The 14,834-nt window shown below is 39.6% G+C and overlaps 1 protein-coding gene across 1 annotated transcript in view; it reads right to left on the bottom strand.

The window, feature by feature from the left end:
- Positions 1 to 14,834, bottom strand: part of STAB2 (stabilin 2) — a 922,612-nt gene that overhangs the window by 106,334 nt on the left and 801,444 nt on the right. The window contains exon 63 of the mRNA XM_044087850.1: positions 6,361 to 6,467. Coding sequence (XP_043943785.1) covers positions 6,361 to 6,467 — 107 coding nt within the window. The remainder of the gene's footprint in view (positions 1 to 6,360; positions 6,468 to 14,834) is intronic.

A 14,834-nucleotide genomic window follows, 5' to 3' on the forward strand; every position in this document is an offset into this window, starting at 1 on the left:
ATGCATATATGTTTCCTTAATAACATCTTTACAGCTTGGATTGATTATGTTAATGAGATGGATGATTTCATTTCTTTTATTAATAGCACAAGCTTTCTTAAGTTTACCTATAACACTGGGTATGATTCCATAGCATATTTAGATGTAAAACTGAGGAAAGAGAATGATTCAGGTGATGTACAGCTTGTTTCTCAAATTTACAAGAAACCCACACACTCCAATACATTTTTACATTATATTAGTTGTCATCCCCCAGAGCCAAAGTGGCCAGTGGTCAAATGGCAATTAGTGAGAGCTGCGAGAATGATCACTAAATATAGTGACTTCCTCGGCGAGTCTAAATTATTACATAACATTTTTTTGAGCAGAGGTTATCCTGAGGTACTTATTAATGAGGAAGTAATTAGGAAGAAGCTTTATGGTACTTACTACCTATGTTACATAAAAAAATCTGTGATGTCTCCAGCTGAGAATGATAGCCCCATTAATAACCTGAGTATAAGCCCTGATTAAAGTAATCTCAGAACTACTGGGGAACGTTTTGATGATTCCAAGACGAATATCCAACATTCTTTTATTGCTACTTATTCAGTGGATAGTATGGAGATCAATAATATACTAAATAAAAATTGGCAGTTTATTACTAATGATCAAACCCTAAGCAACCATCTAAGAATGACACCAAGTGCTGTATATAAAGATGGAACCAGCTTTAAAAATATTTATGATAGCTTGGGTCACTCGAGCAAGAAAAAATAGCATTAAAGGAATCACGAGCAAATACGGTGCATGTTCACAACGCCCTTTTATGTGTTCTGGTGATACTTTATCTATTCGGGATAAAGTGATCACTTTTATATGCTCTGGTGATACTTTATCTATTCGGGATAAAGTGATCACTTTTATATGTTCTGGTGATACTTTATCTATTCGGGATAAAGTGATCACTTTTATATGTTCTGGTGATACTTTATCTATTCGGGATAAAGTGATCACTTTTATATGTTCTGGTGATACTTTATCTATTCGGGATAAAGTGATCACTCTTATATGCTCTGGTGATACTTTATCTATTTGGGATAAAGTGATCACTTTTATATGTTCTGGTGATACTTTATCTATTTGGGATAAAGTGATCACTTTTATATGTTCTGGTGATACTTTATCTATTCGGGATAAAGTGATCACTTTTATATGTTCTGGTGATACTTCATTTATTAGGGATAAAGTGATCAACATTGCCAGTAGATATAATTGTTATACCTGAGGGATTATTTATGCTGCAATGTTAATTATGTAATTGTTTTTACATTGGCAAGTCTGAGCGAAGGTTGAGAGATTGCATATAGGAGTATAGTTATGAAATAAGGTAAAGACAACTAAATACTCTTTATAAACATATCCAGGAATTTTCTTCACATTATTTCTTATTCATAGCCATAGAAAAAATAGATCAGAACCCCGGGCGGACCTTGGAAATTGTTAACTGAAGAAAGGGAATTATGGTGGCAGATATTTTTGAATGCCTCATCCCTTCCGGGACTCAATGATATTATATCCATTCATCCATTCAGTGTTTATTGAAAAGGAAGGCATATGAAAAATAACACAAAGAGGTAGTTTATTATTTTTAAGTTAACAATGAAATGTGTGAATATTTTAATGTATAATGTTGCAAATATTTTAACAACTATTTCTTTAAATGTATTCGCTTAGTGAGCTTCAGGAGCAGTCATTTATTTATTTATTATTTATATATTGACATTTGTTTACCGGGAAAGCCCACTGGGCCACAGAGAGCCCATTCTCAGTGGAGGCCTGGGGAGAAAAGCTCCAAGACATAAACTTACAAAATGCAGTACTGAAATACAATAGTTGCAGTAAAGCATTGTGAAAGAACAATGAGCTCTAAGACAGGAGATTAAAGTACACTATTATTAGTACAATATTTGCAATTAGACAAAACAAAAATAGATAATTAATACAATGATTGCAATGAAGTACATCATAATAGGCAAGTCATGTGATTTTAGTAGCCTATTTTAGCGCAACATTTTAAATACTTATCTGCTGAAGTTATGTAAAATTGGATGAAAGCGCTTATCATTTGTATTGTGTTTATGTACTAAACTACTGTGTGCTTCTTGCATTGTGTTACAGAGTTTGGATTTGGATTTAATAATCACAATAAATACTGAAGGCTGTTTGTTGTAATAAATATGCTGATGTTTCTCATGATTAAAACACTTGGCTGTACCTCATGACAATAGCACATGTAATATGGGTAAACCCCTTATAGGTTCATAGGTGTGTACTAGGCTAATGGCCCTGGAGCCTTTACAAGCCTAGCGCATAGGATTACCCTGGCATCGTGCCACCCGACATTAGTTTCCAGTGCCTTTGTTGAGTAGAGCCACTGGAGTGATCCCCGGGGTGAATTTTCTATTTCCTATCCACTCATCAAGATTTCTCTTGAAGAGGGCCAGTGAGGTGCTCTGTTTGACATGTATGGGAAGTCTATTCTATAGCATGGGCAGTCTCTGGGTTATGAACCTGTTCCTCCAGCATGTTCTGTTGATTGTGGTAATGAGGTTGAGGTCTCTGGAGCATGTGGTGCACAGAGATTGGGATTTCTTTAGATGTAGCATTTGTAACAGAGCTGGGTCAGACATGGCTTTGTAAGTCAAACAGAGATCGCCTCTAAGTAGGTGATATGAGACAGAGAATAGTTGGGGTTTTTTGAGTCTGTCCATATAAGACAAGTGTTTAATACCTAGGATCCTCTTTGTGAGGTACTTTTGCTGCCTCTCCAGTTTTTGCAGGTGTCTAGTGAGGTACATGCCAAATGGGGCATTGTACTCAATGATTGGCCTAATGAGGGAAGAGTACAGGGAGACAATGACCGCTTTCTTCCTGGATTCAAAAACCCTTAGTAATGAGATGTGCCACATAGAAGGACTTTCTGACCACAGTGGCAGTGTGGTGGTCAAAAGAGAGGTTGCTGTCAACCTGTGTTCCCAGATCTCTTATACCGCCTTCTGTGTTCAGTGGACTACCATCAATGTGGTCATGGGAACTGGATTTTTCCCAAAGGGGATGACGACACATTTTATGGCATTGAGCTTAAGGCCATGGTTCTGCCACCAGTCGTTGGTCTCAGTGAGGCCTTTCTGTAGGATGTCAACATCACTTGGGGAGTTAATAATGGCTCCCAACTTGCAATTGTCTGGGAACTTTGTCAGCCAGAGTCCATTCGTATTGGCCTGGACTTCTGAGCAGTAGATACCAAACAGGAGAGGACCCAGGACTGATCTCTGTGGGACTCCACTCATGACTGGTTGGCAGTGTGACTTGGAGTCAGCTACTTTTACACTGTGGGTTCTATCTGTGAGCCAGTTTGCAACCGACCTAGTGATATAGGGGCTAAGAGCGAAAACGTTTTTATTAAAATACGTTTACAAACTCTTCATACGTTTATAAACTCTTCATTGGTTCCGAGGATTTGGATTGCCTGCTTCACCGGTTTTCTATTGACCTAGTGATATAGGGGTTGATGCCTAGCTTAGTGAGTTTTTCTATGATTCCTGAGTGGGGAATGGTATCAAAGGACTTGGCCAGATCAAGGTAGGCTGTATGAACCACCTTGCCTTCATCCACAGCTTTGGTGACTAACTCAAAGAAGTCGAGCAAGTTGAGCAGGCATAATCTACCCTTCACAAAGCCAAACTGTGTGAGATCCAGAGTTTGGAGATTCCCTGTATCCTTGTTTATTAGGTCCATGATGATGTGTTCCATAGCTTTGCATATCAGACTTGTCAGGCTAATGGGGAGATCGCTCCCAAGGACTGTAGTCACTCCTCCTTTGTGGAGAGGGATGACTATAGCTGTGCGCCATTCAGTAACAACAAAGCCTAAGGTGAGACTGTGATTGAACAGGGAACACAGGTGAGGTGCCAGTTCACTCTGTAGTTCATGTAGAACACAGCCAGGGATATTTTCAGGTCCCATAGAAGCTGTATTCTTGGCCTTGTACAGTGCTGTTTTAACCTGTGCAGCAGTAATACAGGGTGCCTGACAATCTACTGGTATTGTGATTGGTCCTGGGGGGGGGGGTGGTGGTGGTGAGAGTGTTAAGTTGGCACTGAATCTGTCGGCCAGTATATTGGCAATATCTGTTGGCTTGGTATAGGAGGTAACATTGTGCAGTAGCTCAGAGCAAATCTGGGTATTACCGTTGAGGTTCTTTACATAACTATAGAAGGCCTTGTGGTTGTCTTTACTATCTGCTGCAATTCTGTTTTCATAGCTAGCTTTAGAGGATTTGATGAAGGATCTCAACTTTTTGTTGAGGCTGATAAGGGAGTTTTTCCAGTCTTGGGACTTCACCTTATTCCTCATCAGTTTCCTCCTTCTGTTGTAGAGTTTGTTTATGGCAGGGGATCACCAGATTGGCTTCTTTTTTTTGTAGGAGAGCGTCTTTGTTCTATTGGGTATGGCGAGATCCATGCATTTGTGTACATGTTCGTACAGTGCATTGATGTATGACTTGGCGGTCATGCAACTATTCTCCATTTGCATGGGTGCTGTGAAGTTAGCCACTGTTATTCTTAATAACCTATACCATCTTACAACTTATTACTTAAATGTATGCAGCCTTTGTAAATGATGACTGGTATACAGATATAGTGTCTGAATCATATGAGCATTAAAAGGTTACTGTTCTATATATGGACTTGCTCTGGAAACAAAATTGAGTGTCAGTAAGGTTACTGTATTTAACTTGTATATGTGCACGTGTGTGTTTGTGTATAGAGATAGTAATAACACTAAAGAACAACAGGTTACTTAACATGGTGTATGTAGCAAATATCAGGGGCATTATGCCAAGGAGCAAGACTGTATATGCAAGCAATAATACCTGACAGTGTAGACATTACACAAAAATACTGGACTGTCCTGGGATGGTGTGATGACTAATGCTGCAGTATATTAGTATATACATACTTTTTATTATTTTTCATGTAAAATAGTTTCTCTGCCTAATGTTTTAAAGTTGCTGTAGAATATGTAATTGCTGTTGGAATAAGTATTTTGCATCTAAGATCAATCACTTAACTAGTTAATAATGTTCTCACACACACACACACACACACACACACACACACACACACACACACACACACACACACACACACACACACACACACACACACACACACACACACACACACACACACACACACACACACAAAAGACATGCATATACAGAAGTGTAGAAAGAGACATCAAGACTGAGACATAAAGCCACAAACGCCCAGTCAATAAATAAAATGAGTCAAAAAAGAGCTAAATAAAAAAGAAGTCTATGAAATGTTGAGAACAACAGTCCATGTCTTTATTTGTCCACACACACACACACACACACACACACACACACACACACACACACACACACACACACACACACACACACACACACACACACACACACACACGCGCGCGCGCACACACACACACATGCACACGCGTACACACGCACACACGCACACACGCACACACACACACACACACGCACACATGCACGCACACACGCATACTTGTTTTATTTACTTGTGTTAGATTTAATTTACTTTATCCAAGATGCTAACCATGGCTTTCTAATAACTTCAGTTAGTGAGGGAAGACAGCTCCCTGTAACTGCTGCTGTTGCACTGCTTTGTTATATTCTGCGTTTTTTCCCCCTGCCGTGTTGTTAGCCATAACTTTTTAAGATCAGAGTTAGTGAGGGGAAAAGAAGTGGTTCCTGAAGAAGATTTCATATCTTGGTGATCAGATTTCATATCTAATTAGGTTCTTTACTTTTTTACCTGGCTTCACTTGTACATTAGCACCCTCCATATGTTACACTGCACATCATGGGGATTGCTAGCTTCACTTGTACATTAGCACCCTCCATATGTTACACTGCACATCATGGGGATTGCTAATTCTGCAAACTCATTATCTGAAATGAAACATTTTTCTTCCTTCCTGGTGTGATTTAATGTTTTAATAAGATATCATTGGATTTGCCTGCAGCTTTCCTTCAGTTGGTACTGGAACAGCACAACAGTTACCTCCTAGCGGTAATTTACAGATTAAATAAATGTAATCAGAGATGTAAAGACTACATCGACCATAAATGATCACGTTTAAGGAGTGCCTTAATCTCTAAAAGTATTACTTCTCATTGTGTCCCAAGTCACTACTGCACATACAATATTTGTGGTACACCCTGTTGCAGTTAGTGATCCTCGTGCCCTTAAATTAACTTTGCGTAATAAAAACATACATGTACCAAAAAGGAGATACATTACTTACTGACAGGAAATTGTTGAATGTAGGGAAAGACATCAGGACTTGCAGCATGTTGCCACTACAGGAATAGCCATCACCAACATAACCATATTTACAGGTACACTGGACGTCTGCAAAAAAAAATAGTTTTAATACAGTGTTTTTAATAGATCATTATAAAATCATAGGCCACCTTCCAACAGTGCAGTCAGTATGAAAACAACAAACAAATGACCAAAAACACACTTGTTATGTTGTCCTACAAACATAGCAGATTAATTTAATAAAAGGAGATTCAGTAACTGACATAATTTTATCACGTGATCTATTGTTTTGAAAAAAATTAATCTGGATCATTAATATAGGCCATCATCAGAAAAGCATAAACTTGTTAAAATAAAGTATGGCAATGCACTGCCCCAATAACAAATACTGATTCTTTTTCCCTTACCCACTTCATGCCGTTCAGGATAATGACACAGCCAGAGTCTGCCAGGCAATCAGTGGGCATAAGGCAGAGAGCCATTCCTGGATGTAAGTCCAGTCCATTACTGGACGCAGAGTTATGGGTAATTTAAATATTTTACAACTCATCCGTGGATATGTATTTAGGATGTTGGATGAAAATGAAGGATACTGTGAAAGTTTATGTAAAGACAGAAAAACATGCAAAAAAGCACAGAGAAGGTGTGCCAGTAGGCAAATGAACCAGAGAACCAAGTACCCCAAGACAGAAGTCATTGCATTCCTATTCCGCTCAGTTAACTCATTAGCATCTATACGGTATGGAATGTCACACCTCCAGCCATCTACACACATACTTGCATTCCAAAGCATTTTCTGGGAAATCAATTTAAAAATCACAAAGAAATGTAAATATTTTATGAGCAATAAAAGCTATTACAGTGGTAGAAACAGAAATGTTATCAGTAACATGTCTTTTGCATTGATGATAGTCAGTACAGCCAGAGTCTTTATATCAATGCTGTAATAGATTATTTTGCACTCAAACTCAGAATATTTTTCTCACATAGCTCACAAACAAATTGTCTTATCTTGAAAACTGTATATCATTGCTGCATTTTAGTCAACTTACCTTGGCTAGCCAGCATAAGCTTTCACATAACAGCAAAAAGTTAATTGCTATGTGCTTCCTTACAAGGATATTTACAGAAATATGACGAATTATGATCATTTGTATAATTAAGAATACAGATAACTATGAATACCTCTTAATTTGTGCAATGAAGAGTGCAAATATTAATCACAGTTTTCTTCATCATCTAATGTTTCATCTGATATCATGTAATAGTTTGTAAGTCACCCTGTTTTAGAAATATTAAGTAAATTTGGAAATATTTCATATTTTCATAATTCTTTGGAAATAACGGTACTCTTCCGTTAATGGGGCAACAGCTTCTTTGGCCTCGTTAACGGTTTTGTCATAAGGAAACTTGTCGTTCGTTCTCGATATTAGCATAAATATGCAGTTTCAAAAACATCAAAATAAGTGAAATTTCCCTCTTCTGAAAGGGAATTATGAATCAAACTGCTGAAATTCATCATGCCACTTTTTTAATGTGTATTTAATATGTGTGAAGGACTGCGTTGTAAGAAGATGAGTCCACCATCAAGGAATTCAATTGGTACTTTTAAAAGTGGTGAGTTGTGTAACTCTATTTCTATGAGCGGAGTCTGCTTCGATTTCCTCTCTGTAGCAATGTATAACCAAACAAGCAGACATTGCCCAGTGACTTCAAGGAGAAGTCCTTAAAATAACAAATTCCATTTTCTTTTGCTTCCCATGTATCGATTTTAAACCAGACCAGGCACTTTCATGGTTGTATAAGTATTCACTGCAGCCTCTTCTCAGTTGTCTCATTAGCGAATAGTGACAGACTACTCACATTTACTATTTTTCAAAACAATGTCATAAAGACACATATGCAAATACGACTAGCTTCATCAGTTGCAGGATGAGGAAAACAGTAAAATGAGACCAAAAAAGCTGCTGTCCTGTTAACGGGGTAGCACATCTGAAAACATTCTGTTCCTAATGAGATAAATGAAAAGAAGCTGCAGTGAATACTTATACAACCACAAAAGTGGCTGGTCTGTTTTATAATCCATATTCGGCCTCACACGTCAAGCTAATACAACCAGCTTGATCAGCTGCATGATGATGGAAACCTTACAACTTGGCCAGAAAAGCTGTCGCCCTGTTAACGGAAAAGTACCGAAATAACTACCAATGTCTCCAGTATAGTATAATCTAATTGCACATTGGCAATATACTTTTTTCTCTTACCAGGGCATTTCACTCTATGCCCTCAATAACATGTAGGTCTCTCATTTATGACAATATGAAAGCAAATATGAAAATATGAATAATATTGGGAAAACAGTGGTTAATTTATGTACTGCAGGACATCAGAGCTTAACAATCTTAGCATCATTTGTTAATAATACCTCAGTGATGTTAGCCTGTCTAATAGTTCTGGGTAACAACTCTGCTGCATTGATTTGTACTGCATTTTAAGGCATAATAATAGTTAATAAAATGTGTGCTGCACAAAATAAAATGAACTATAAGCTAGAACTTGCAATGCCTGGATTGGTCTAACCAATCATTAAGCAAATAGCTAATGGCAATGAACCAAATGGTTCCCATTCTCAAGGCAGTAAACAAGGGTTAAAGTTGGTATACCTGCAATGGTATACCAATAACCTTTGGTCTCCGAATCTGAGGTCCTTAGTGAAAACCTATACATTTGTGAAAGGGCTGTTTTGAGTCTCAAAATGCACATGGTCTCAAAAGTGAAAAATAGAAAACTGCTTGGAAAGTTGCAGGTAGAAACCAACATAAGCTAAAATTTCCAGTAAGCAAATAAAGTCAATATAAAGGCTAATGAAAAAAATGTTGAAAATAGCTTTGAAATTTCATCCAGTGCTTGCTCATAGGAAACCATTTGATATGATTTTAAAGCTGTTTATTTTTTTATTTTTGCAACAGAATTCTTTAATTTTATTTGCCTTCTAGAACTTTTTTCTTGTGCTTGGATTAAATGTGGGTGCTATTATATATGAAAAACTCAGCAGAAGTTGCATTCGCAGACAATAATTTTGGCTATAATTTAAATGAAAATCCACCCCAGCCTCAGAGAATAGTTATAGGAATTACTATGCTCAGTTCTACAAAGATTGTTTGTAAAAAAAAAAAAAAAAGGGTATGCTGCTCATGAAATGAATCCAGAGAAGGATTTCAAAATGATTTCTGGGTAGCCGAACCTGTTATGAGATATAGGCTTGGATTAATAGATGAAGAGCACACAGCCCAGGGCTAATTAGTCTCCATGCAATGGGTGCAAAGATTCAAGGACATTGGGGCAGTGCTTATCTCTGAATCTAAGCCAATGTTTCAATGTTTTTGGAAGTGGGACGGTATGGTATGTCCATAGAATCCAGAGGGAAAGATGAATATTAGGGGCCAAAAAAGGAAGACCATTCATGGAGGCAAAAGAGAGTAAGTATGGTGATCTTGAGTAAGTGCGGGGGTGCAATTTTAAGTATGAGCACAGACAGGACTTCTACAGAGTATGCAGTGTAGTTTTGGAATCTGCTTCCAGTTTCATTATGCTTTGAACAGGTGCACAGAGGAGGAGGGGTCAGGAGGGACAGTTGCATGGGGATTGGCTGCACACTCAGCTAAAATATGTTATTTCTTTTGTTCACTGGTTAAATCCCGTAAGACATATGTCCTTATTCCCTGCAGAGCCCTGGGGTACTTTCTGCACTAACTGGGAAAACTACACTGCTGTTTAGTGAAAAGAGTAAGAGGATCAGCAAATGGAAATGAAAGGCACGTACTTACCATAATGACAGATCCTTTCATTCCAGTCTAGTCGCTAGGACACACGGGTCCTCAAACCACCACTTGGGTCTGATCCAGCAAAGTGAGTTCCCCAGTCTTAATCCCTTCAAAATCCTTCCTTCCCATAATGATTTTCTCCTTTCTGACTTACTGAGATTAAGGCTGATGTCTGAACATAAGTCCAGACTTCCACTACCTTGGACTCAAGGAAGAAGACATGATCATACAGCTCTATAGAGTGACAGGGGTAAGGAGAGTGGAGTGTCACATCAGACAGGCTAGAAAGAAAGAATCTGTAATTATGGTAAGTACGCAACTTTCATATGCTATTCATTCAGCCTGTCTGATCTGACATATGGGTCAGAATCACCAGCTTTGGAAATCCCAGGTGGCTTCATGGAAGGAGACCTTTCAGGATGGAAGCGCCAAAGGAACTTCTAGCATTTGAAGTGCAGTCCAACTTGTATTCCTTAATGGAAATATGTGTAGAGGTTCATGTAGCTGCTTGACCAATATCATCCAGGGAACGTGATCTGAAAAAGGCTGTAGGTGCTGCCATACATGTGGCAGAATGAGCTCTCAGCTTTGATACAAAGTGAATAATTAAAGGAAATGTATTCAGATAACCACCTAGATGGCAACATTTTGGATACTTTCTTTCCAAGATTATTTTGAGGAAAGGATATGAACAGCTGTTCATCTTTTCCAAAGGAGGCTGTTCTATGCAGGTTGAAACAAAGTTGCTTGTGAATGTTAAGTCTGTAGAATATATTCTTTGTTTTAATAGTTAGGAAAATATACTGGTATGTGAATGGGCTGGGAATGTTTGGTCTCAGAAGCAACTTGAAGGAAGGATAAGTTCTTAAGGTAACCCTATCCTTGTGAAAAATAATATACAAAGATGCAGAAGATAGGGCATAAACTTCTGATATCCTTCTGGCTGTGGTGAGACAACTAGGTAAATAGTTTCCCAGGAAAAAAAATGTTATGTCTATAGATGATGCAGATTTCAATGCAGGCTTAGTTTCTGAATGAAATTCAAATCCCAAGCTGGTGCCACATCCTTAATCGGGGGTCACAAAAGGAAAGTGCCTCTGAGGAAAGCTTTACATAATCTGTGCGAAGCTAGTAAGCTGTCCTGGAAACCAACATGGAAAGAAGAAATCACTGCTAACAGAACTTTGATGGTAGGGAAACAAGAAACAGAGTGAAACAAGGCAGGCAATAAATGGAACACTTTTCCAATAGAGGCTGAAAACGGCTCTGTATTTTGAGATTCTGCCCATAAGATCAATCTCTTCTGTTTACTGCAGTAAACCTTGTGGATCAAAGGTTTTTGCAATGCTGTGATAATGCGGACCACATCTAAGGGAAGAAATGCATCCCTTGACATTACTAGAAATGGAGAAACCAAGCAGTTAACTTCAGGTTGGGAATATCCAGGTGAGACTCTCTGGATGGATGAATGACTGGATCTGGCAGTTATCAAGGAACCAAGGGGGCTACTTCACATGTGGTTGAAATAAGGAAACCAAATCTGTCTGGGACAAAATGGGGCTAAGAAGATGACAGTGGCCCTGCAGTTGGAGGCTTTCAGGAGGAATTTGGTCATCAATGGAAGAGAGGGTTAAGCATAAAGTGACCTCAGGAGCCACCAATGAGACAGAACATCCCTGGGTAGTTGTTCCTGAGAGGGAACTACAGCAAAAATAACTGCTTCTTTTCATGTTATGGGGAGTCACAAAAAGGTCACACAGGCAATTGGATATCTTCTTGGCAGTCTCTGGATTGATGGATCATTTGTATGGCAACAGGAAATTCCTGCTGAGCCTATCCACCAAGTAGTTTACCCACCCAGGGATGTATTTTTCTGTAAGAAACCAGTGAAAGGCCATCACCAATTGCCATGCTCTCCTAGCTTTGAGGCATAACAGGCATGACCTGCTCCCCCCTGCATGTTTATGTACCAAACTACTGCCATGTTGTCTGTTTGAATATTTATCACTCCAGGAGGAAGGCAATCCTGTAGGTCTTGCAACATAAGGAGAACCATCCTCATCTCAAGTACTTTAAGGTGGAGACAATCATCTGATTTTATTTATAGACCTTGGACCATTCCCCATTTTGTAATGCTCCTCCACCTGAGGGAGGATGTGTCCATGGTCACCGTTGCCTATAGGGAAGGGCCTTGGAAGAGTCTGCCTGCTTACACCAGTGGAGACTGTAACCACCATTGCAGGTGTTTCTTGCACAAGTGTGTTATGATTATTATTCTAAAGACAACCACAAAGCATTCTATAGCTATGTCAAAAATCTCAATGGCAACACTCAGATCTGCTCTGAGTTATAGCACAACGACACTAAATATACAGAACCAACTGATATTGCCAACATCCTGGCAGATAGGTTCAGTGCTAACTTTACCCCCCTCTCAACTCCTAAAGGGCCCATCTTTATACCGGAAGAATGCAAAGTTCCTGTAATCACAGCTGCACAGGTAAAAACTTCACTCTCCAAAGCCAAGACATGGGACCTGACAATATCCCAGGCTGCCTTCTACATAAACTACAGAATGAACTGGTGCCCCACCTAAGTACCATGTTCAATCATAGCCTCACCTCAGGCTTTGTGCCCATTGAATGGCGCACCGCAACAGTTATCCCACTCCACAAAGGGGGGGCCACAACAGACCCCGGGAACTACCGCCCCATTAGCCTGATGAGCCTCGTCTGCAAGGCCATGGAACGTATCATCATGGAACTCATAAACAAAGACATTGGAGATCTCCAAACTCTGGACCCCACACAGTTTGGGTTTGTAAAAGGCAGATCTAAACCTGATAGACTTCTTTGAAGTAGTGACCAAAGCCATAGATGAGGGTAAGGTGGTTCACACAGCCTATCTAGATCTCGCCAAGGCATTTGACACCATCCCCCCACTCTGGAATTATAGATAAACTCACTAAACTAGGTATAAATCCCCATGTCACAAGATGGGTTGCCAACTGGCTTACTGACAGAACCCACACCGTGAAAGTAGCAGACTCCAAATCAGACTTCAGACCAGTGACAAGTGGAGTACCACAGGGTTCAGTCTTGGGTCCTCTCCTGTTTGGTATCTACTTCTCTGAAGTACAGGCTAACACAGAAGGTCTTTGGCTAACTAAATTTGCAGATGACTGAAAACTAGGAGCCATAATTGAAACTCCTAATGATGTGGACATCCTACAAAAGGGCCTCACTGAGACAGATGCCTGGTGTCAAAGACATGGTCTCAAGCTCAATGCCAAAAAGTGCATTGTCATCCCCTTTGGTAAAAACTCTGTACCCATGAACTACCATATAGGCAGTAGTCTACTTAACACTGAAAGTGTGATGAGACCTTGGGACACAGGTGGACAGTAGTCTCTCCTTTGATAATCACATTGCCACAGTGGTCAGGAAATCCTTCTACATGGCACACCTCATCACAAAAGGTTTCTCATCCAGAAAAAAAGAGGTCATTGTTCCCCTCTACTCATCACTCATTAGACCCATTATAGAATATAACGCCCCTTTTGGTATGTACCTCACAAGATATCTACAACAACTGGAAAGGTCACAAAAATACCTCACAAAGAGGATTACTGGCCTCAAACAGATGCCTTACGCAGACCGTCTTAAAAAACTCCAGCTTTACTCCATCGCATATCGCCTACTCAGAAGTGATACCTGTCAAACATACAAAGCTATGTCAAACCCAGAGCTGTTGGACATGCTCCACTTAAAGAAATCCCAATCCCTCCAAGCTACACGCTCTAGGGACCTAAACCTTGTCACCACAATAAACAGAACATGCTGGAGGGATAGATTCCTGTCCCAGAGACTTCCCATACTCTAGAACAGACTACCTATCTTTGTCAAACAGAGCTCCTCGTTAACACTATTCAAGAAAAATCTTGATGATTGGATGGATAATAGGAAATTCACCCCGGGGATCACTTCTGTGGTTCTGCTTGACAGGGGCACAGGAAAATAATTTTCTTGGGTGGCGGAAGCCAGGGTACCTTTTTGGCTAGGCTTGTATAAGCCCTAGGGCCAATATAATGAACCTATAAACCTATGAGAAGGGAAAGGAGGTGGAATCAATGAGACCACTGTGACTGTAGGATCCATTGGAGAATTCTCATGTGATATCAAACAAACTGTACCGTCGATATCGAACATGTCATGAGACCCAGTACCCTCAAAATTAAGTGAGCTGAGTGGCATTTGGATATCAGAAGGTTTTCTACTATGGATCTTAAGGATACAAATTTTGTCTTGATGGAGGGATATAAATGCTATTGTAGTGTTCAGCTGACATCCAAGAAACAGCAAGTGCTGAATGGGAATCAGACTGGATTTCCTGAGATTCATTGAAGTGTCTAAGGAAGCATATAACTGAAGGCGGTATTTCCTGGCCTGTATGAGAGACTTCACTGAGGGGACAGACAGGAGACAGCTGTCTATATAAGGGAATATCTTATATCCCTGGAGATGTAGATGGTTTATTACTACCGCCAAGCATTTTGTGAACACCTTGGGGGCTGATTTCAGCCTGAATGACAAGATTCTGAACTGTAATGACTTGCTCCCAATAAGAAGCA

This window comes from Protopterus annectens, chromosome 11.part0, assembly GCF_019279795.1.
Source record: "Protopterus annectens isolate FY-2018-M chromosome 11.part0, PAN1.0, whole genome shotgun sequence".
NCBI lineage: Eukaryota > Metazoa > Chordata > Ceratodontiformes > Protopteridae > Protopterus > Protopterus annectens.